The 24,200-nt window shown below is 44.0% G+C and overlaps 1 protein-coding gene across 2 annotated transcripts in view; it reads right to left on the bottom strand.

Annotated features, from left to right (window-relative positions):
• pard6gb (par-6 family cell polarity regulator gamma b) overlaps positions 1–18,358 on the bottom strand; it is a 50,783-nt gene extending 32,425 nt beyond the window's left edge. For both annotated transcript variants that reach the window (XM_066675240.1, XM_066675241.1), the window contains exons 1-2: positions 18,037–18,358; positions 4,432–4,654 (exon numbers count right to left, since the gene is read on the bottom strand). In XM_066675240.1, coding sequence (XP_066531337.1) covers positions 4,432–4,654; positions 18,037–18,108 — 295 coding nt within the window. In that variant the 5' untranslated portion in view covers positions 18,109–18,358. The remainder of the gene's footprint in view (positions 1–4,431; positions 4,655–18,036) is intronic.
• Positions 18,359–24,200: the final 5,842 nt, after the last annotated feature.

Raw genomic sequence — 24,200 nt, 5'->3', positions numbered from 1 at the left:
CTGTTTTTCAAATGATTAAAATCATATGATTTCCATGTTAAATCCATTCTCAAGAAAGTATCTGCACAGATTATAAAATATTACAATGCGTCATAATTGATTATAATCAGATTCCATAAAACATGCTGGTCTCAGACCAGTAAGATCATGCACCATTTTTTAGCCATGGATTTTAGCCATTTTGGCTTGGTTCTCTTACTTCACCGTTCTCGTTTTCTCAGTGCTTTAACTAATCCATGCATGTTGTGCTTTTGTTTAACCCTGTTTTTGCCCTCACACATAAATATGGGCCCGTCACTGTAATTGGAGAGACTCGGACAAGAGCGTGGGACAATTCCGAAGTCTCGGCACTCTACATAAGACGCAGCACAAGATCAAAACGACTTCTTTTAGCCCATGTTTTCAGACCTTGGCACATCACAGAAAGCTGACTCTGTGGTTTTATTTCACAGTGTGTGGGTTGATGAGCTCCAGAGACAAAAATGAATGTGTGAAGGCACTGAACAAGTGATTTTCTCATAATACAGCCCCTTCAAATAATCAGTTTACTTTCTTAACATTGTACCAAATTATCTAGTAGTTTAGAATAATGAATCTCTCCCAGCAGAAGTGAACCATTCTGAGAAGAGTGATTCACACCCTCAACATCAACCACCACCACCACCTCACACACGGTTGACCTGTCTTTCCCTTATCCTTTCAGGAACCATGATGGAAAATTAGCCTCTTCAGGCCTCCCCGACCCAGATGAATCATTACCAAAAATCCTGAGGCACTCGTCCCATCAAAGCCCCATACAGGTGCACTTCAGCGGGATTTCACCCACCCCCCCCATTACAGTGCTCTGCAGTGGAAGTCCCCGGGGAGAGGGGCTCTGCAGGGGCATGTCTGAGTCTGAGCCAGAGTCTAATCTTAAACCTGCTGCGTATCCCCACGATTAGACTACCGTGACTCAGAGTCTGCTGGAGACTCTCAGAGGAAATTGGGCCAGACTGCTTCAAGGGCTGGTGTTTTTTTGTCTTCTTTAGGGTAAATAAAGGAAGCCTTTGCTACCGAGGCAAAGAATGAAGACAGGAAGACAGAAGAGGTCACTGAGAACTGACCTAGAAATGATCGAGTCTCTGCCTACAGATACAGTCTCTCATAGCAACCGTTGCTAGGTTGGACAAACTAACACGGTTTTGACAAAAGCATTCAGCCAAACTGAGAACTGAAGGCTGCAGTGGCAAATTCTTTATTATTTCTTGCAGAAACACATCAAAATAGATGGAGCACTTCATTTTATACGCCATTTATTTTGCTGAACATTGTGTAGTTTTTTTTTATTTATATAATGAAGACAACATAAGCATGGGGGTGATTTTGGGGTGGTCATAGCCAACAAGCTGAAGCTGACCACAGTGTCACAGTCCACATCAGTAGCACCGTACCAAAGAAACCGTTTAAAATAAAGCTTGTCCAACCCAGGAACAGCAGCTCCAGAAGGTTTCTAATCCCTAAGAGCACTACACCCAAGGGCACCTGAGTCGAGATAAGAGTGGCTCATCGTTCTGAGACAGTAGCCACATTCTGTTAGATATGACACAGCGCATTACGGGCGTTGTGTGTCTGACAGGGTACATAGCTTTTATTCCACCTCGAGCAGGGCACTATGGGAATGCACAGAGACGGTTAGAGAGAGCCCAGGTTTTGTGAGCTGTCGTGTCTTTGTTCGTACAGACAGTGAAAGGCCTGTAAAGCCTTTTACATCGTCTGAATGTCCAGACCACACTTGCATTAGAATGGCACTGACACCACACTGACTCACTTTCACTTGCTGAGGTACACCATCTTATCATCAGTGTCTAAAACGGCATACTAACACGGTAAGTAAATGGTTAAACGTATTAACAAATACGTGCTGCTGACAGAGTCAATGTCGACTGATGGAGGTCAGTCAAGATCATTTACAGTGTAGATGGCTGTGGGTGCAAAAATAGGTCACTGTTACCCTTTCTATCCATGTGTTATAAATGATTATTCATGATTTTTTTAATGTATTCACAACCTAATTAATAACCATTAATAAACAGACTGTAAACTATTTATAAACCTTTATAAGTGTAGTCTCATTCGAAAGTGCTACTCTTATTTGTACACCTAATATAAGCATGAACATAATTTCTATATTGATCTGTCCTTGATGTTTCCCATGTCCCAGCTTTGTGTGAAATGCATCTGTGTGTGGGAGTGTGTATGTGGGTGGGTGAGTGAGTGAGTGAGTGTGTCGGGAAGGCTGAGTATCTGGAATGTGGGTCCTTTCTGGCTCCGTGTATCTCCCTCACTCTGGTTCAGAGGTGGATGAAGCATGAGAACGCTGCCCATTGTACTGCATTCACAATGGAGACCGCCGGAGCTGAATGGCAACCCGAGCGATGAGAAACGTCCCTCTTTAGCACAACAATACCAACCCTCTGACCACCAAGACCTCCAGCTTGTGCTGTCGCGGGAAAACATGCTTTACGTAACTCTGTCCTGGGGGAGACGAGGGTCCGGCGTGACTGGCATTCCATCATCCTGCGTCACACTGATTCAAAGCTTGCTGTTTATATTTGCTCAGGGTAGAAATACACATGCACTATAAGACTTCACATGATCTTGTTAGCACAGTTTTGAGCACCCTGCTTATTAGCCTTATTTGGCCTGAATGTTATTCACAGATTAGTTATCATTATCTCATTACATTTCCTACAGATATCCTCAGTGCTAATCAATTAAAAAATGATTAGTTGGTTGGAATTGAATGAACTTTTATAGGTTGAATTGTTATGATGATATATGTATTAAAGTGAAAGTATACATTTATTTGAGAAAACTGTTCAGTTGAGTGGAGGCTCTCGTCCCCTTTTGGCCTGCCTCTAGCCTGGATACAAGATGAGATACGATTGGTTATAGGCTCTTACATGTTTCGTATGGCACGCTGCAACACATTTGCCCACAGCTGGGACTGTAGATCCTGCACACTCTTAGGTTGCAGAAGCTGGTGTCCCCACTAATCCCATAAATGCTCTATTGGAAATAAATCTGACCAGGCAGGCCCAAAAAAAAAAAGTGTTGCCATCTGTCTGAGACATTCCCAGGAAACCCTCGCAGCGTGATGAGTATTATCCTGCTGAAAAATGCCAGTTGGAAACCCTGTCACGGGAGGCAACACGTGTGGCCACAGGACGTCCTGCACATACAGCTGAGCTGTTAGTGTCCCTTATCTCACTACTAGGGGCGACAAACTGTCGCATGCCATGGCTCAAAGCAGGACCTGGGGCAGTGTGGCGGGACTGAAGCGCTCACTAAGAGGCCTTCATGCTCTAACCCGACCCAAGTCAGGTCCCAAAACCTGGATTCATCGCAAAGATGATGAGGTTCCAGTCCGTAGCAGTCCAGTTTTCTCATTTTAATAGCTCCGACCCTTCACAAAGTCTGTCACCTGGGCAAAATGTCTTTGAGTGCATCGTAGAGGCACTTATCAACAAGAGGTACACTACCCAAAAGTAGCCACCGAGAGCTTCTAATTGGACTGAGAGTGTCTAATTGGACCACACCTGTAATCATTTATATATCTTCCTGAGCATGCAGCAAATGTGGATGCATTATTTTTTGGTCAAAGAGTGTATACAACATCCACAAAAACCTCTGGGTAAAAGGATAGATAGAGTTCTCCTTGTAAAGATACGTGAAATCATGAGATAGAGTTTATCTTTGGAGGAACAGCAGAGTCTCTCCACAGGAAACACAGTCAACACACCAGCTTTTCCTGAAGGAAGTCACCTCCAGCCCTCACTGGCTCTCCCTCCTAACTCTCTCTCTCTCTCTCTCCCTCTCTCTCTCTCTCTCCCTCTAATGCTGTGTCAGGCCAACAGCTGGCCCACTGCAGGGAAAATGTGACAATGGCAGAAAAACATAATATCTGCACACAGGGGCCACAGTGGGGACTGCGTAGACGAACCGCAGCTCCAAACCCTAAAGGCCCAGTCACATGACCACGTTTACTCTGCCTTTATTCTGACCACAGGATGAGAGAGTGAACTGGAGATGGGCTGATTCTGAAAGGATTTAGCCACGCTCTCACTGTTACCAATTACCGGGATTCTGCCAAGATGTAAACACACTGAATAAACTGAATTAATATTCCCTCGAGTCTGGAGCTTGATTCGTTAAAGAAACACTATGGAATATTTTTAAAACTTAAAATTACAGCTTCAAAATCTCTGTGGTGAGTTCAGGGCCAAAGATGTCTTCACACCTGTGTATTTCATGCAGCAATTTGATGAAGAGAATCTTCCCTAACTTTCTTAATATCTACATTAGCCTTTGATTCAAGATCATCGTTCCGTACCAGGTTCTTATCAGTGTATGTGAATGCACCGGAGAGTTGAGGAGAGAGAGAGAGAGTACCTTGTCTCTGGATGAAGATTCGGAGCAGTGGGTGAGCAGTGGACACGGCTTTGCTGAAGTTCTCGTCGTTGTTGATGGGCAGCAGGTCTCCGTGAACGTCGGCGTATCCAATCATCACCTCCATGTTTGCGATGCTGTGGATGTGCATGATGAGCTTGAAGAACTCCTCAAACTTCCCTGGCTTTGCTCGGTTCACTGAGAACCTGCGGAACTCTGCCCCATACTGAGAGAGAGAGAGAGAGAGAGAGAGAGAGAGAGAGAGAGAGAGAGACAGAGAGAGAGAGAGAGAGAGAGACAGAGAGAGAGAGAGAGACAGAGAGAGAGACAGAGAGAGAGAGAGAGAAAGAAAGAGAGAGAAAGAGAGAGAGAAAGAGAGAGAGAAAAAGGGAGAGAGAAAAAGGGAGAGAATTTAGAACTCATTAATTAAATAACATGAGGCACCTGGTTCATCTTAAAAATGATCACACATTTGGGGGGTGAAATAAAATTAATTAATAAATAAATACAAATAAATAAAACGCTTGTTCAGTGCATGTGCATGTGTGTGCATCAGGAGTCTGCCGACCCACACACTGTCAACCAAGACCACCCAGTCTGTTTTTGGAGGTCAGTTTAAGTCAGAAAACAAAATAAAAACAAAGATGAGGTTAAACTGAGCACAGAGAGATAAAAGCACAGAGAAAACGAGAATGAAGTAGAAAGAGAACCGAGCGAAAATGGCTCATTATCATTTAAAGGAACAGGCGCTGACAGGGGGAGAATGCTGCTGTGGGGTTTGATCCTTGTGGGATTTTGACTAAATCTGGTCACAAATGTATAAGATTCCACTTGTGGAAATGGGAGAGTATATACCCCCTTTAAATCTGAACAGCCCAAAATCACCAGGCAGATTTTGCAAAGCCTGCTGGCAATGCATGTCGCATACTGGTCACTTAATTAGGACGGAGTATGAAGTGTAACAAAACATTAGCTTAAAACTCTTGCATTTAAGGTGCTAAAAAAAATTGTTGTCTCAAATGTAGCCTTTTTTTTGTTGTTATTAAACGACTTGGAGATCAAACCAGAAGGTTTCCTTAGCTGCAGACAGCCCTAAATTATTCTAATTAGCATGGACTTGTCAGCTGTAATTTTCACTTAGTTAGCTCTGACAATTTTACTGAACGTCCTCTCCTCCTGCACAATGAACCCATTCAAGCTTTAGAGAACATACTGAGGCTGTTATTACCGCAGAGTGGAGACAGAGAAAAAGGTCTCATTCCATTTAATGGAAGAGGGAAATATTGTTTTAAGTCTTCACCGATGGAAAAGTCAGGGTGAGTTCAGATCCATCCCAACAGCTGCAAACTAGACACAATATTTCTGTGGCTACGTGGACAAACCGATCCCAGTCTGTCTGCCCCCAAACAATAACAAACAAAAACCAGTGGGTCTGCACCTGATCTGTTTAGTCTTTAAACACTTCGAGAATCTAAAAGCACTGAAGGTGAGTGTCACAGCCTCGATACCAACCGGTATCTGCTCTTATAAAAACACAACAGAGTGCTGCTTTGCTAGGCTGTGATAGACCGTGATGGCCCCGCTGTTTGAAATAAGGAAACGGAGGAAAAGGAGGACAGGACACAATGAACAATGAAGGTCTATCTGCAGACGCAGCAAAAACGTCTCCGAATGACAATAACCACACTGCAGTGGGACATCAGGCTCAGAGTTTCTGTTCCATACAAGACAAGAGGTTCAGGAGGACGGGACAGGACAGGAAGCCTGGGGTCAGTCTCACAAAACAAGCTTAGTTTAATCACAGTTTCTGACCATGCTTCAGCTTCACAAACCTGAACAGTGGAACTGTGGTTAACTCGCCTCACAGTTAATACGTCCTTCTATATCTTAGACAAATCTAAATATTAAAGACAGTGATCGCTACATAATAGACACATTTGTGGTGGAGGCGGCATGGTGGTGCAGCAGGTAGTGTCACACAGCTCCAGGGGCCTGGAGGTTGTGGGTTCGATTCCCGCTCCGGGTGACTGTCTGTGAGGAGTGTGGTGTGTTCTCCCTGTGTCTGCGTGGGTTTCCTCCGGGTGACTGTCTGTGAGGAGTGTGGTGTGTTCTCCCTGTGTCTGCGTGGGTTTCCTCCGGGTGACTGTCTGTGAGGAGTGTGGTGTGTTCTCCTTGTGTCTGCGTTGGTTTCCTCCGGGTGACTGTCTGTGAGGAGTGTGGTGTGTTCTCCTTGTGTCTGCGTTGGTTTCCTCCGGGTGACTGTCTGTGAGGAGTGTGGTGTGTTCTCCCCGTGTCTGCGTGGGTTTCCTCCGGGTGACTGTCTGTGAGGAGTGTGGTGTGTTCTCCCCGTGTCTGCGTGGGTTTCCTCCGGGTGACTGTCTGTGAGGAGTGTGGTGTGTTCTCCCCGTGTCTGCGTGGGTTTCCTCCGGGTGACTGTCTGTGAGGAGTGTGGTGTGTTCTCCTTGTGTCTGCGTGGGTTTCCTCCGGGTGACTGTCTGTGAGGAGTGTGGTGTGTTCTCCCTGTGTCTGCGTTGGTTTCCTCCGGGTGACTGTCTGTGAGGAGTGTGGTGTGTTCTCCCTGTGTCTGCGTTGGTTTCCTCCGGGTGACTGTCTGTGAGGAGTGTGGTGTGTTCTCCCTGTGTCTGCGTTGGTTTCCTCCGGGTGACTGTCTGTGAGGAGTGTGGTGTGTTCTCCCTGTGTCTGCGTGGGTTTCCTCCGGGTGACTGTCCGTGAGGAGTGTGGTGTGTTCTCCCTGTGTCTGCGTGGGTTTCCTCCGGGTGACTGTCTATGAGGAGTGTGGTGTGTTCTCACAGTCCAAAAACACATCTTGGTAGGTGGATCGGTGACTCAAAAGTGTCCATAAGTGTGAATGTGTGTGTGTCTGTGTTGCCCTGTGAAGGACTGGCGCCCCCTCCAGGGTGTGTTCCCGCCTTGCGCCCAATGATTCCAGGTAGGCTCTGGTCCCACTGCGACCCTGAACTGGATAAGGGTTACAGATAATGGATGAATGAATGAATTTGTGGTGGACGATTCAAACTGTGCATTTCTCAGCTGCACAAATATGTAAGCTCTTGTACCCTGATTAAAACTGCACATCACTACATTTCCTACCACCTACAGTGAAAAAACAGTGCTTAAATGTACATGTGTTTTTTTTAAATGCTAGAAGACATATTATTAGGGAAATAAAACAGTCCCAAACAACCCCAGCACATGTAGTGGGCGGAGCCATGCAAATATAGGGACATCCCCGAGTCCCAGTTGGCCCCCCAAAGCTCATGCTGCAGTATTGATTTGTTTATATTTGGGAATTATATATTTTGACATGGTCCATTCCACATTGAAACTCCATATCTGTGAGGATGATTTACAGAAGATATTTCTTTTTACCCTTTTAGCCGGTGTCGATAAAGGACTCCACGCTCCACACAGACAGAGCTCTCTGAGACTCCAGAGTGACGGTGCTGTAACGGTTGTATTCACACGGTTCATGTGAAACACAGCTGCTGGGTCTGTATATGTTTTCACTGCAGCTCCGTGTGGCGCTAAAACTGATCAAACTTATGGATTATCCGTGATCCCCAACATAAGCACTAACAGCATATTCATAGATCCGTGTTTAATGAACATTAGGCATAGAGTTACGTCTAAAGCTCTTTTAAGGTTATTTTCTTGGAAAAAACATTATGAAACTAGCTTTTAATGGATTTCCTCGTTCATGGATAGCCTTTGTTGCAAAGCAAGATAGCACAGTTCCTAAATGTGAGCGAGTATGTGATAAACAGCAGTATGTGTTGTGAGTGAGTTAAAGGCTAAGCCCCAGCGATATGAAAGTGTCAAACAAATAAATACAGTGGAGTTTGAGTTCCTAACTTGTGTTTATTGATCGTCAGAAAACATGTTATTTCTTACTAATTGAAGGAATAAGGTTTAAAAGACCGTTGCCCCCCCCCCCCCCCAACGGTGTTGGGAAACTCTAATAGGCGTCTTGCCTGTGACGTAGATGGTGGACAACACTCTAGAAGCGGCACTTAATTTAATGCAAAATGACGAAAAGGTGTGTTGTTTTTGGCTGCAATCATTCAATGTACAGTGGGACATCTGTGAACAAATGGCCCAAAGATCCCAAAATATCCAGAAAACGGACTAAATTTGTCCACTTTAAACGGACACTTTGGAAAGGACCATCCGCTCACTCCGTTATCTGTAGCTCATTTCACTGGCGCTTTTCCAACAATATGGGCATGTAAGGACACCAACGAAAGGTGTTCAAGAGCCTCTGTAACATGGAGGTAAACAGGGTAAGGACACTCACTTCGCCTGTTTTAGTTGGTGTTAGTTAACGTTAGCTTGACTCGCTAAACTCGGTGTCTCAGATTATACTCGGCTACGTAGCTGCATTACGGAGGTTTATAGTGTCGGATGAATTCGAGTTCGACTTCGATCACATTTACAAGAATAACGGTACCTCTACATTTGAGTTTAGCTTATTGCTAGGCTATTGTCATGAATAATGTTGGTTATTTAGCTAGATACTGTCATAACAGTCGGTCATAACGGTGTTTTACCACGGCGTTGTTCAGCTGTTGTCCACCAGTGACGTCACGGTCGCGTTCAAGAATTTCCGTAGCGAGCTCGGGTTTTTCCGTCAATTTAATAAAATTGTCAGTTTTAAAGCAAATTAAGCTGCTATTTTCATTTTAATTCTTACTTATATATGTCAGTAATGTGAAATATTGATGGAGGTCCATCAAGTGGTGCTTAGCCTTTAAAGTGTTTAGCACATAAGCAAGTCTATTAGGAGGTGACTTAACAATTCAACACAGCAAAGCTGCCATCACGTGTTCACTGGGTTCCAATGTGAAACTAAAGAAAAGTACTTCAGACTCTGGACATGTCTCTGCTGACCGTCTACGTTCAGGGTGAGGGTTGGTAGCGTTTGCCAAACAACTCCTTTAAGTTGAGGCCTTACATGCTTTCTGCCCACATTCAAAAACAAACAAACCAAACATCACCACCAGCTAAATCCTCCAACTCTGCCAATGTTAGTAAACACAACTGTCCCGTCTGCTCGGATGATTTTCATGACCATGGAAAACCATCAGCGGCTGAGGTCAAGCTGAGGACATGGACGCGGTCACGTGACGGCTCTGCTGAAGCTGGCTGTGGAGCGGGGCGTGTGGGCAGCCCAGGAAAAACACAGGCCTCGCTTTGTCTCAATAAGACAGCTCTCTGATGGCCCCCAGTTCAGTGCTCCGCTGTAATTACGTTCACAGCAGGAGAAGCTACAGCAGCCAGCAGCAGCCTGTGATTATTACTGTATGAAATATGAACACATGGCCTGGGGGGGTGGAGCCCAGGAGAGCTGCGGCAGGTGTGTGATCCCACACTGGAACACACAGTTCTCCACTGATCGGTTTCTCAGTAAGAAGTTGAGGTGGTTGCCGTTCAGAGAAATACCCACAGGTTTGCTAGAAGATTGATCCACACGATACATCACTCGTTACAGTGTTAGTCTGCATTTTTCCATCACAGGAGTCATTTTCTGGTTTCAGAGCGCAGCACTAATGTAAACAAAGGGTAAGATGGACACATTTCTCTCATACACAGCTCCTCACTGCGCTGGAGAGAGTCTCACAGCACTCAGAAGCACAGAGGCCCACCACCTCTTTGCATCGTGGGGTTTGGAGAGAGGGGGGAGAGAAAATAAATAAAATAAAATAAAACATCACGCAGTAGAAAAGACAAAAGCATTTTTATCACAAGATCTAATGGAAAACTGTGAGCTCGTCAAACACCCGTGCGTTTCCCTGCTCTAAATCAGTGTGATTCATACCCAGATCATAAACAAGCTTCAGTGATTATGTTATTTCACTCGTCTTTTGTTTCCCTGTGTAAGAGGCTACAGTCATTTTCCCCATTTACAGGTGGAAATAATCTGACCCCGCGGTCACGGTGCTCTGAGAGCGGAACAGGTTCTTGGAGGATAATGTTGTGTCACGACTGTCTGCTTAAATTATTTCTCTGCTTTGGCTTAACTATTAAAAAAGGTAGTTCTCCTTGTCACTAGTGTTCCTTCAGAGTGCATGAGAGAATATGTGCAGGACGAATACTACGCCATACTATAAGCTCCTGGAACCAGTCTTTTTGGGCTTATTGTACATTATACGGGTTCCAGGATATAGTTCACACATCCTGAGTTTTAATTTGCGTGGCTGTATTTATTCAATTATGTAAACATATGTGGTCCAACAAAATCTGTCTCTCCTGGTTTCTTAAATAAATAAAAACACATGGGAACCAAAACAACAACAACAACAACAAAAGTAGAAATTCAGACTGCAGTATGGACTGGTCTGTATTTGTAGCACAAATATAACAGGTCAGGGGTTCATCTCAGCTGGGTGCAGAACAGTGCTGGAGGTTTCGGTACGCTGCCGTGAGTAAACTCTGACAGTACTACAGGGTGTGTTTGCACAACCTGTGACCACCCCTACACACGCACGCACGTACACACACACACAGCAGTTCACAGTACACATCCTAACTGAACAAACCAGGGGGAATTCCAACAAATAAGTCTAACCTCTCCTTTACCATTTTCACCAGTAGGAAAAAATAAAGCCCAAAACTAAACCAAATAAACCACGTACAATCAAATATTCCCTTATTTTCAAAAGCGTAAACAATAAGGGCATATTACAAAAAGACAAAGTAGTTGTGAAGTTTAAACTTTGAGAGAAACTCGAACTCAAATTTCTCTTCAGAATTAAAAACAATCCACAGTTGTCTGCGTCCATCCTCCCACCGCTTGAAGACGTCTCAACACCATGGGTCTGAAAGGACGTGGAGCTGGAGACACAACATGGCCATGTGAGATAGATACACGGTAAGGTTTTATGGACTGAGGAGTCTAAATATGTAGCTGGATTAAGACTTTGGGAAGAGGTACAGAACAAAATCCCCATAAACGTCTTTGGGGAAAGTGAACACAAGTCTCCTGAAAAGAATGAAGGCTGTAATAAAGAACAGAGTAAATGCTGAAAATCCGATTTCATATTTAGATGTCCTGATCTGATCTAAAGAACCTGTATCAGAGCTGATCGAGACATTTTAAACGGATCTTTATCTGAGCACAAAGCCCAGTTCTCTGTTTGACGTCAGCGGTCGTACGGGTGGCGTCAAGTGTACTACTGTAATGCTGCATGAAGTTCCATCAGCTTCTGTGTCTTACTGAGAGAGCAGTAGGACACACTGTAACCTGTCGTCCTCAGTACCTCACCACCTTTTACTATTATTCACAATAATTCCAAAGTCGCAAAGTCATTCAACTCTAATGAGAAATAGCAGACATTCCAGCTACTTATCAGGCTACATCTGACTTAAGTCATCCATCTAAACTGAGATATGTCCCTTGCTTAACCTTCTCAGAACATGTCCAACACACTGGGGGGTTTAAGGACAGTCCGGTTACTCATCGTGTCTGTTTTAAACTCTCGATCTAAACTGAGAAACCCTGCTTTAGGAAACACCCTCACGTCTTCATCAACACTAGAGTAAAACTGCACTGTTTACATCAGCCCAGATCCTTCGCAAGTCCAGGCAGGTTGAGGTCTGACGTTAGAGATGTTCTTGCCTGGGCTGTTGTCATTGGGAAACCTTCTCCTTCCTGATGTAGAACAGCCTGCGGTTTCAGTCTGATCGGGTTTCAACGTTAACTTTTTATCGGCGAGGGTATCTCGTGGGACAGCAGATAAAGGTCTGGTGATAACAGCAGGGGGGGGGGGGGGCATATCTGGTAAAAGCTAGAAGGACATCACTGTTTTCTATTGATAGTAAGCGGCGGAAACCCCTACAATGAACTCATAATGAGCTTGATTATCTCAGAAGGTTCCTACGTTGCTGTATGAATAAGTGCGTATTTGCAAATATGGATATAACCAAGTCCAAACAAAAGTTATCAGATACTGAATACTGTTTGAATTTATTAAACTCATAGATGGTATATTAGCATCAAAGTACATTCAAATTGATATCAGCAGATAATTCAATATAAAAGCCATATATCCACATCAACCCATTCCTGAAACAGCACAGAGGTGTTCTCCTGCTGAGGGAGGTCATGCTGTTAACATGTGGAAGTCATGGGCAGGTCTGTTCACACTGGACTGACTGTATCCTGATTAACATTATGGAGAAATATATCAGTAACTGTTAAATACATTAAAAGCAGATATTGTAGCACAGTAACCCAACGTCGACTAAACCACCCGCTCTTCTGGAATATGGAAACTGTACTGTATTCCTCTTCATCAAACATTGGTTTCAAAGCCATAGTCTGACAGCAACATTTTATTTAATAAATTACTATTTATAATACAAGAGTTTTCTGTCTAATGAATTCAATCTGGCTTCTCAGGGCCCACAGTGTAAGTGTAGAAATGGTTTCTTTAATGAATAACTTCCCCAAGTCTAATAAAGGTCTGCTGTTTTTGACCAATCACAGAGTCTGAGCAATCTCTCACTCATTCTGAACCTCATAGGATTAAACCCAGAGCTCCTTCTAAAAGGGCTGATAAATCAAATACAGGAATCAAAACCTCAGTAACACAAAGATCTGTGAAATCACTGCCAAAATTCAGAGTAAAACGTTAAAAAACAACGCAACCTCTCTGTCTCAAGGCTGTTGGCGTTTCCATATTAATGTAAACAAGGCTGTGTTCACCGGTAACAGAGGGCTGTTCTCAGGGAGGTCTGATAAGAGAGTTTCGTTGTTTTATCACATTTCTGTGTTGTGTTTTCTATTTAAACCTTGCTGAACCCTTCAGATAACACCCGAGTTCAGTATCACACAAAATAAATCAAAATCGACAAGTGTTCCCAATGTTTTAACGCAAATATCTGCCAAATAATGGCATCACATCTTCTGTTGTTAGACGTATACTTCTTCCAGTGTGGTAATTAAATTCATTCATTCATTGTCTGTAACCCTTATCCAGTTCAGGGTCGCGGTGGGTCCAGAGTCTACCTGGAATCATTGGGCGCAAGGCGGGAATACACCCTGGAGGGGGCGCCAGTCCTTCACAGGGCGGTAATTCAATTTAATTCAATTCAATTAATTTAATTCAAGTTTAATTTAAAGAAATGATCACAATCACATCATAAACCAATACTTAATTTTTAATCGGGAATGAACAGATTCTACTGGGTCTTACGTAATTGCGACTGATTATAATATTGTAAAACTAATGCAGTTAAAATCCTGATCCCCATTTAATACTGAAGAAAAATACAAAGTAAAACGGGACTATACTAAATAAGCCATGCACGTCAGCTTCACTGCACACTGTGCCACAATTTCACAACAAGCGTTTTATATTAAAGAAACTCTCAACACAATAATTGCATTCAAATTTAAGAATGTGTTTGCCTTCTTCCTTAAAGCTACCATTATAGAGATGTACAGTTATTTAGACGACAGCCAAAACAAAGCAGTTCCACATCTCCTGGCCTGCAGTTTCCAGCTTATCTGGACACCAGTGCCTCAAAAAAAACAAGAGCCTTCCTGGAGACAGAGAACAGGAACCCTGTGACGACGTCCTGTGATATTACAGAAGGAGCTGAGAGTGATATGCAGAGATTAGTGATGTCACAGCGGCGGATCTGAATGTGCGCTGAGTAACACATCCTCCCCGATCTTACTGCAATGTTCCAGAAACAACCCCGCCCCCCATCCCCTCGGGCCGACCTGTGACCAAAACGAAACTGCTGATGGAGAGATCTGGAGCTGGGTGTGGCTAGGAGAGAGCACACACTCTTGGTAATTCCACAGAGAAGGTACAATTAGTGAGTTCTTCTGCTTTCATTCTCTGTGGATACAGATGTTCAACTGTGCATACACATCTGGTATAATCTCTACAGAAGTGGGAAGCTCCGCAGCAGTGCCCAAAGCCAAGTGTCTGCTCCGGGGCTGCAGAGTAGTGGAAAAATACAATACCTTTGGAGACAGTTGGAGTGGTGCCTGCGATCCAGAACAATTTATCCAACTCCAGCACCTGACATTGCTAATGCTTTTGCTGCAGCCATCAAATTCTCACAGCAATGTTTCACTTCGTCTAGTCTAAACCCCCCCAGAGGAGTAGAAACTGTTACCGCAGCAAACGTTCTGAAAAATATCACTTGTTCAGTGCATGTGCACGTATTAATTTGGGTCTCTGGAGTCCACCAACCCACACACTATGAAACAAGACCACCCAGTCAGTTTCCTGTGGGCTGCCCATGTTCCAAACAAATAGGACAAAAAAAAAAAACGAGTTGTTCTGAGTTTGTGCTGCATTTTATGTTGAGTGCAGACACTTTAGATAAGGCCCGCCCCCTCGTATGAGTCTGTCCAATCACAGCAAAACAGGCCGGGTTAAACCAAGCGGCTGTGGGATTTGATCCTTGTGATATTTTGGCCAAAGCAGACCACAGATGTTTCGTTAAGACCCAGAACGACATGTAAAACTGAATTGAAAAGGCCCTGGTAAACCTTTTTGTGCTTTTCATTGTATTCCTAATGCTTTGAAACATGTGCTCATTGCGATATTCAAAGACAATTTGCTTAAAAAAGTGACTATTTAAAAATGCAAAAATGCATTCAATGCCTGCAGTTCAGCCCTCCATCAATGAGAAAAGGCCGTTCTCGCTTCACAAGTCGAGTCAGTTTCACACAGAATAACTACAGGGTCGTTCACACTTCTGTAAGCGCTGCCTTACTTTGAGTTTCTGTGAGAGAACTGGTTAATCCACAGCTCTCCATCATTCAGACGGCACTGTCTGTGTGGTGGTAAGGGACGGGAAGCTTAATGGGGGCCTCTTGTTTTCTGAGAGCCAGACAGTGGCTCCTTTCATTGCCACCAGCAGCAGGAATTCCAGTCTCTGTTATGAATTGGAGCACGGCTCAACACCACGGCACCCATCAGACAATGGCCCTGGCACTGTGCCCACGCATTCCTCCAATTAGGACCTTCACATCGCAGCCACATCATCACAGGCTCCGTCCAGGGAGAGCGACGGGTGTCTGACACCACACAGCTCAGTTTCTCCTACAAACACTGTGTAGTTTATAGACACCTGCTCATCCAGGTACTCTTCTAGGGCTCCAGTAACACACAAGAGCATTAGTGACCTCAAGAACTGATGCTGGACTCTGAAGCAGCTGTACATGAGCCTAATGTAATGTACAATGTATACATATATATATATATATATATATAAATAAATAATGTAGCAGTTGTGCTGAGAAAATACATTGCCTGGTGTTGTGGAGCACCTTCTTATACCTTGGGGATAAACTGTGTGCAATCAAACGTTCACAGCAATGTTCTAGCACGCAGCAGGAAAACGAGACGCAAGCTTCCAATGCATACCTTTCCTTTCAGAATTAACGCAGTCTTTGTAATTTTGGTCACAGACTTCAGCTTCTGAATACATCCACTCTTTACATTCATTCATTCATCCATTCATTCATCTACCTTCTGCAACCACTTCTTCCTGATTCAAGGTCAGATTAAGGCACGCCTCGACCTTCTGAACACAGCACATAATAAACACTTTTTAAATCAATTCAGAAAATGTTTCTCTTTTTGTGCTGGAAAAAGCTCCTGTGTTTATATACAGCCCTAGCTCTCTAAATAGGGAAAGAACCAAGGATCTCACTCTGAAGTGACTCAGGCAATATTTCTCTCTCTGAGCCATGCCCAAGAAAATATTCAGCACTTTTATTTCTGTAACAGCATTTTACTTCTATTTCTTTTCTTTTATCATTTTAAATTGTTTTTAAATTTGACTCCTTTTATGTAACTGTTTTATTGGACTTTTATTTATTTTATTTAACTTTGCTCTGTAAAACACTTGGAATTACTTCTGTATGAAAGGTGCTCTGTAAATAAACTTGCCTTTGGACTGTGGAGAGGCTTCAGAACGATGAAAAGCATGAAGAGAGATGAGGAAGTTGCTCTATTCCTGCTCCGCGGGCGAGTAATATCGACTTATCTCTGCTGTTACAGTTACATTACTTAATGTTGAATTGACTCCAAATTCATGCCAGAGCTAGGGTTAGGGTTAGTGTATGGACACAAACATCAGCAGGAGTTCTGTGAGGATGTCTGTGAGAACAGTGGTTCCCAGGAACTGTCTTTAACTATATTTAGAAAAGAAATGGAAAACTACTGCCTCTGACCACAGATATTGCGGACACCAATGGAGAGTTGCTTCAAGTATTCAGGTATTAGACACTGGAGCACCATCGTCTGCCGTGACTGATTATGCTCTGTTTGCTACAAACACCACAGACGGGCATTGGATTTCAGAAATTATTTCGTACAGTAATGGGATTTCTAAAGCTGTCCTCAGAACAAACACCAGGCGTACATGGATGTCACTGGCTTTACCAACACACTGAGCTACTCTGACCCACGCACTAAAAATATTATTAAAGAGTTTGGTTCTTTAGAAAACCACGAATCCCCAAAGAACAACTTAGCTGTCTAAAATGATTCTTGGCCTGAGTAAACTGTAATATCCTAAGATGGAAAATCCTCAGAGGAAACAGGGAGAAAAAAAAACAGCAGCCTATTTAAAGCTACAAAAAAAAAACATTTCCCCAAATGCTACATGTCAAACAACTCCTTTTTAAATCCGCACAGACCTCCTATTTTGCTCAGAAAGTGTGTAGTCCGTGGGGCCGCTTGCGAAAAGGCCCTTAACACCAGTGTCCAGTTCTAGGGACCATCATGGCTTGTGATTCCTCTGCTTAAACAAACCTGATTCAACTCAGATGCTGGTGCAGTCAAAATAAATAAAATAATAATAAAAAAAAACACAGTGCTGGATTCCAGACTTCCAGGAGCTTCAGTCAGGTGTACATGTTTAAAGGAGGTTTTAAACGTCCTGTGAATGTCCTGTGATGAGATGTAAACATGGTCATGAAGCAGGAATTGTGAAAAAGTGCGGCGGTGGAGGTAGGAACCAGAGGACAGGCGTTTTGGGTGTTTTTTTTTTAAAGGAGTGCACTCCTCAGACGTCTGGTTCCATTCACCACCGCTCTAAACTACTCTGCAGAACTTAGTCGTTCACACCAGCCCGCTCTCTGTAACTTGTGTTTACGTGTTTTCCATTACATTATAGCTACATTGAGCTTGAACAGTCAGGGTTACTTCACTTTTAAAAATGGAAATATATGGTAAACTGGGCACTCATTCTGCTCTGGAAGCCCCTGACGTGTTTACAACCCTTCGTTTATATATTTTTTTTAATTTTGGGCTGAAGACTGTTCTGGAAAGTCTTCAGACACTTTTAGACACAAAATCAAACAGAAGAGAGGAGAAGTCAGGGGAGAAAGAGTAAAACTGCCTAAAAACACAGAATATTGTAGTTAACAGGCAGCACTAAGTTTTCAGTGGACACGGACCTTCCCTCTGTAACGAGTTTCTGCAACGGATTCAAACGTCCCGCTCCACCTTAAATGGCATAGTAACTGCAGCCCATTTTAAGGTGGACGGGACAGTTGGAAAAAGAAGCTGCTCAGTGGCTGGATATTCGTACATTTTAAAGCTCTCCACTCACCTTGCTCTTCACCTCCACCGCGTCCAGCTCCAAGTGGCGCAAAGGCTGTGATTTGTTAAAACTGCGGTTCATTTTGTTGTTAAAGTTGAGGCTGAAAAAAAAAAAGTTCCCAAACGCAGCCTCGGTTTGGGGCTTTAAAGCGGATTAAATTCCCAAAACGTCCCTTCAGTCGTCGCCGTACAGAAACATTGAGTCCTCGCAGAGTCTCTTCCGCTGCAAAACGTAAACTTTATCCCGAAAATAAGCGCGTAGGGACCGCAAGAAATCAGCGCCGGGAACCTCCGGAGCCGCTCGTTTTAACGGTAACTTCGCTGAATGACATCACCGCTGTGACTCTCCGTCAACTCCGCTACGACTTGTTGTCCACCCGTTTTCGGAAATAAAATCCGCCCACCTGTGCTGTGACTGGCTCGTTCACAACCAGTGGCCGGCCCCCATGCTGTCATTGGCTCTGTGATTGTTAAGTGTTCAGCCTTCCTACGCTGTTATTGGTCAGTTATTTTATACTTCTTCAAGCAGACTATTCCGCTTAAAAGAATAACCGTTATTTTTTATTTTATTTTGTTGTTATAAAAGGATTTTTGAAGTCATTTTCATTTTTGCCTGATGTTATTAGCCATAGTCCAAACTTCATACAGCATAGACAAGTGTTTCACACACTCACCCAGTCACTCACACACTCACACCTGTGTACAGTTTCACACACTCACCTAGTCACTCACACACTCACACCTGTGTACAGTTTCACACACTCACCTAGTCACTCACACACTCACCCAGTCACTCACACACTCACACCTGTGGACAGTTTCACACACTCACCTAGTCACTCACACACTCACACCTGTGTACAGTTTCACACACTCACCCAGTCACTCACACACTCACACCTGTGTACAGTTTCACACACTCACCTAGTCACTCACACACTCACCCAGTCACTCACACACTCACACCTGTGGACAGTTTCACACACTCACCTAGTCACTCACACACTCACACCTGTGTACAGTTTCACACACTCACCCAGTCACTCACACACTCACACTTGTGTACAGTTTCACACACTCACCCAGTCACTCACACACTCACCCAGTCACTCAAACACTCACACCTGTGGACAGTTTCACACACTCACCTAGTCACTCACACACTCACACCTGTGTACAGTTTCACACACTCACCCAGTCACTCACACACTCACACCTGTGTACAGTTTCACACACTCACCCAGTCACTCACACACTCACACCTGTGTACAGTTTCACACACTCACCCAGTCACTCACACACTCACACCTGTGGAGAGTTTCACACACTCACCTAGTCACTCACACACTCACCCAGTCACTCACACACTCACACCTGTGTACAGTTTCACACACTCACCCAGTCACTCACACACTCACACCTGTGGAGAGTTTCACACACTCACCTAGTCACTCACACACTCACCCAGTCACTCACACACTCACACCTGTGGACAGTTTCACACACTCACCCAGTCACTCACACACTCACACCTGTGGACAGTTTCACACACTCACCCAGTCACTCACACACTCACACCTGTGGACAGTTTCACACACTCACCCAGTCACTCACACACTCACAGCTGTGGACAGTTTCACACACTCACCCAGTCACTCACACACTCACACCTGTGGACAGTTTCACACACTCACCCAGTCACTCACACACTAACACCTGTGGACAGTTTCACACACTCACCCAGTCACTCACACACTCACCCAGTCACTCACACCTGTGGATAGTTTCACACACTCACCCTGTCACTCACCCAGTCACTCACATCTGTGGAGAGTTTTACACACTCACCCAGTCACACACTCACACCTGTGGATAGTTTCACACACTCACCCAGTCACTCACACACTTACACCTGTGTACAGTTTCACACACTCACCCAGTCAGTCACACACTCACCCAGTCACTCACACCTGTGGACAGTTTCACACACTCACCCAGTCACTCACACACTCACACCTGTGGAGAGTTTCACACACTCACCCAGTCACTCACACACTCACACCTGTGGAGAGTTTCTCACACTCACCCAGTCACTCACACACTCACACCTGTGGATAGTTTCACACACTCACCCAGTCACTCACACACTCACACCTGTGGATAGTTTCACACACTCACCCAGTCACTCACACACTCACACCTGTGGATAGTTTCACACACTCACCCAGTCACTCACACCTGTGGAGAGTTTCTCACACTCACCCAGTCACTCACACACTCACACCTGTGGATAGTTTCACACACTCACCCAGTCACTCACACACTCACACCTGTGGATAGTTTCACACACTCAGCCAGTCACTCACACACTCACACCTGTGGATAGTTTCACACACTCACCCAGTCACTCACACATGTGGACAGAGTTTCACACACTCACCCAGTCACTCACACACTCACACCTGTGGAGAGTTTCTCACACTCACCCAGTCACTCACACACTCACACCTGTGGATAGTTTCACACTCACCCAGTCATTCACACACTCACACCTGTGGATAGTTTCACACACTCACCCAGTCACTCACACCTGTGGAGAGTTTCACACACTCACCCAGTCACTCACACACTCACACCTGTGGACAGTTTCACACACTCACCCAGTCACTCACACACTCACACCTGTGGATAGTTTCACACACTCACCCAGTCACTCACACACTCACCCAGTCACTCACACACTCACACCTGTGGACAGTTTCACAAACTCACCCAATCACACACACACACACACACACACACACACACACACACACACCTGTGGACAGTTTTGCTTTAGAGGAAATAAATCCACCCTAAATACACCAGGAGTGAATTCTCAAATTTAATGTTCAGTGTACTTTATTTCAGGACGCCTCTCTACAGACACTCTAAAGATTTTAAATATAAAACTGGTCGATTCTAATCTGAATTATTTGTTGTTTTCAGTGAAGTATTAGATTTAATCTCTATTATATTTATCTAGGGATTGGTAGACAAGATGATTTTGAACTAAGTGGCCAATGAGAGACAAGGGGGCGTGGTCTGCGTGAAAACGGGTGGGAAAATATTAACATTCCTTTACAGCCACGCTCACCTTCTGCCCCCTACCGACAACAAGCCGCCACTGCACATGATCCACGTGAATTTACAGCTGTGGGAAATGCAAATACTGTACTGTTAGTTGCAAAAGCTCCGGTCAAATGTTTTAATGACTTTCAGTGTGAAAACTAGAGAAAGCCTCATTCACAGAGAACACACCTCTGTAATTTGCGGTAAACTGTAGCAGTCTATTCACTGAAGTTAACATACTGGGGGAAAGTACACAGGTGATAGGAACAAACCCCTTACAGCCCCACTGTCCTGCATCATCATCATCATCATCATCATCGTCATATTTTTTCCGTTTAATGTATTTCAGGGTCTCGGTGGCAAAAGGGCAGGCAAACTCTGGCCCCCATAATTTCCAATTCCCAGGGATCTGTAGGCATTCCCAGGCCAGCTGGGACATATAATCCCTTCAGTTTGTCCGGGGTCTATCCTGGGGCCTCCAGTGTTTGCGGTGCCTGGTACACCTCCAGTGGGAGGCATACGGGGGGCTTCCTTATCAGACGCCCCAACCACCTCAACCACCTCCTCTCAACATCAAGGAGCAGCAGCTCGACTCAGAGCTTCCCCTGGATCACTGAGCTCCTCTCCTCGTGTTGGCTGCTTGTGTCCATGATTTTTCATTATCCAAAGGTCACGACCATGGGTGAGATAAAGTTAAATGAAAAATGAAAACAAAGCACGAATTAGGGGTTTGTTGTCATTGATTTTTTGTCCCATCTGCTTTTCCAGTCTTTTGTTACATGTGGAACATCTCATGGAACTGGTTTGTATCTCATTTATTCACTCATTCACTTACAGCAATACCCATGTCCATACTATCACTCACTCATTCATTCACTCATTCATGTGCTCCTATCCATTCTCACTCACTCCCTCACACACTCATCCATTTACTCCTATCCATATTCACTTACTCACATCCATTCTCACTCACTCACTCATTCACTCACTCACTCACTCACTCACTTACTCATTCATTCATTACTCACTCCCTCACACACTCATCCATTTACTCTTATCCATATTCACTTACTCACATCCATTCTCACTCACTCACTCATTCACTCACTTACTCACTCACTCACTCACTCATTCATTACTCACTCCCTCACACACTCATCCATTTACTCTTATTCATATTCACTTACTCACATCCATTCTCACTCATTCACTCACTTACTCACTCACTCACTCACTCACTCAGTCATTCATTACTCACTCCCTCACACACTCATCCATTTACTCCTATCCATATTCACATACTCACATCCATTCTCACTCACTCACTCACTCACTCACTCACTCATTCATTACTCACTCCCTCACACACTCATCCATTTACTCCTATCCATATTCACTTACTCACATCCATTCTCACTCACTCACTCACTCACTCACTCACTCACTCACTCACTCATTCATTCATTACTCACTCCTTCACACACTCATTCATGTACTCGTATTCATTCTCACTCACTCACCTTGTTCATTGCTCACTCACTCACTCCCTCACACACTCATTCATTTACTCCGATCCATATTCACTTACTCACATCAATTCTCATTCACTCACTCACTCATTCATTGCTCACTCACTCCCTCACACACTCATTCATTTACTCCAATCCATATTCACTTACTCACTCACATCTATTCTCACTCACATCCATTCTCTCTCACTCACTCACTCACTCACTCACTCATTTATTTATGTGCTTCTATCCATTCTCATTCATTCACTTACTCACTACTCCCTCACTCACTCACTCACTCATTTATTACTCACTCCTTCACACACTCATTCATGTACTCCTATCCGTATTCACGTACTCATCAGTATAAGGTCAATTAAAATCACTCACTCACTCATTCATTAGTTCATTATTATCATTATTTCGTCTCCACTCTGTACTGCTCTATACACACAGTAAAACAGACAAAAACATCACGCCACTCTTGTGGTGTGCATCTCATGCAATGCTCTAGTGTCCACTGGAGGTCGCTAATATCGCTTCAGCGTTTCAAAGAGCACAGGTCCATGCCTCCTACAGTGGCCTGTAGATGTCAGTATGACATCAGTGAGGAGAGTTCATCTGGAGCTCCCCTCAGTCTGTGGTGCTGCAGGTTGAGTTCAGTTCAGGTTTTTATCTGCTCCGCTCTCGGGTTTCATACTCTCTGTGATTAACCCAGTATCAGTCCTGCGCTTTTTGCAACAAAAAATAACTGATGCTATGAACCCAAGTCATATACAGCATTGTTTCTGGAAAATTTGGGACAATGTGTAAAATGCCATAAAATAAGGTTCTGGGATGTTAATTCTCTTGACGTTTATTTAAATGACAAAAGCACAAGGAAAGATTTAGTGCTAATACTAAACAACACAACAGTAACTTAGTAGATTAAAAAACCCTTTTTATCTGGTGCCTAAACGAGCCTCCAATAATGTTGGGAAAGGAGCAAAATAAAAGTCAATATTTTGAAAACTTAAACCATAACCATGTGAATGTAAGCACTAGAAATGTCCTTGCAGCTAAATGTAATTTTGAAAGTTGCCCTTAGAGCCCTCAGCACTGGCACTGCACTGAATTCAAATGCATGTGAATGTACCATTGATGTGGAGGTTTTTGCTTAAATTTTAGAAAGACACATGCTGCCATCAACGAGATTTACCTTCCCAGGAAGTCCATGGTTATTTCAGCAAGAGAACACCAGGCCTCATTCTGCACATGCTGCAGTAGAATATTTCTTTGTGTTTTTCAGTTAAATAAAATCTCAGTAGAATTAAAAAATCACAGATTGTTGGTTATGTTTGACTTACAAAACATCCTGACATTTCTGCAGATTTTTGTCACGCAATCCACACTGAATTTAAAATTTTCAAATAATAGAAAATAAAGAAAATATGGACCGTCTGGGGCGGCACGGTGTCACAGCAGGTAGTGTCGCAGTCACACAGCTCCAGGGGCCTGGAGGTTGTGGGTTCGATTCCCGCTCCGGGTGACTGTCTGTGAGGAGTGTGGTGTG

This window comes from Hoplias malabaricus, chromosome 6 (assembly GCF_029633855.1).
Source record: "Hoplias malabaricus isolate fHopMal1 chromosome 6, fHopMal1.hap1, whole genome shotgun sequence".
Lineage (NCBI taxonomy): Eukaryota > Metazoa > Chordata > Actinopteri > Characiformes > Erythrinidae > Hoplias > Hoplias malabaricus.
This window is presented reverse-complemented; position numbering and strand designations above follow the sequence as displayed.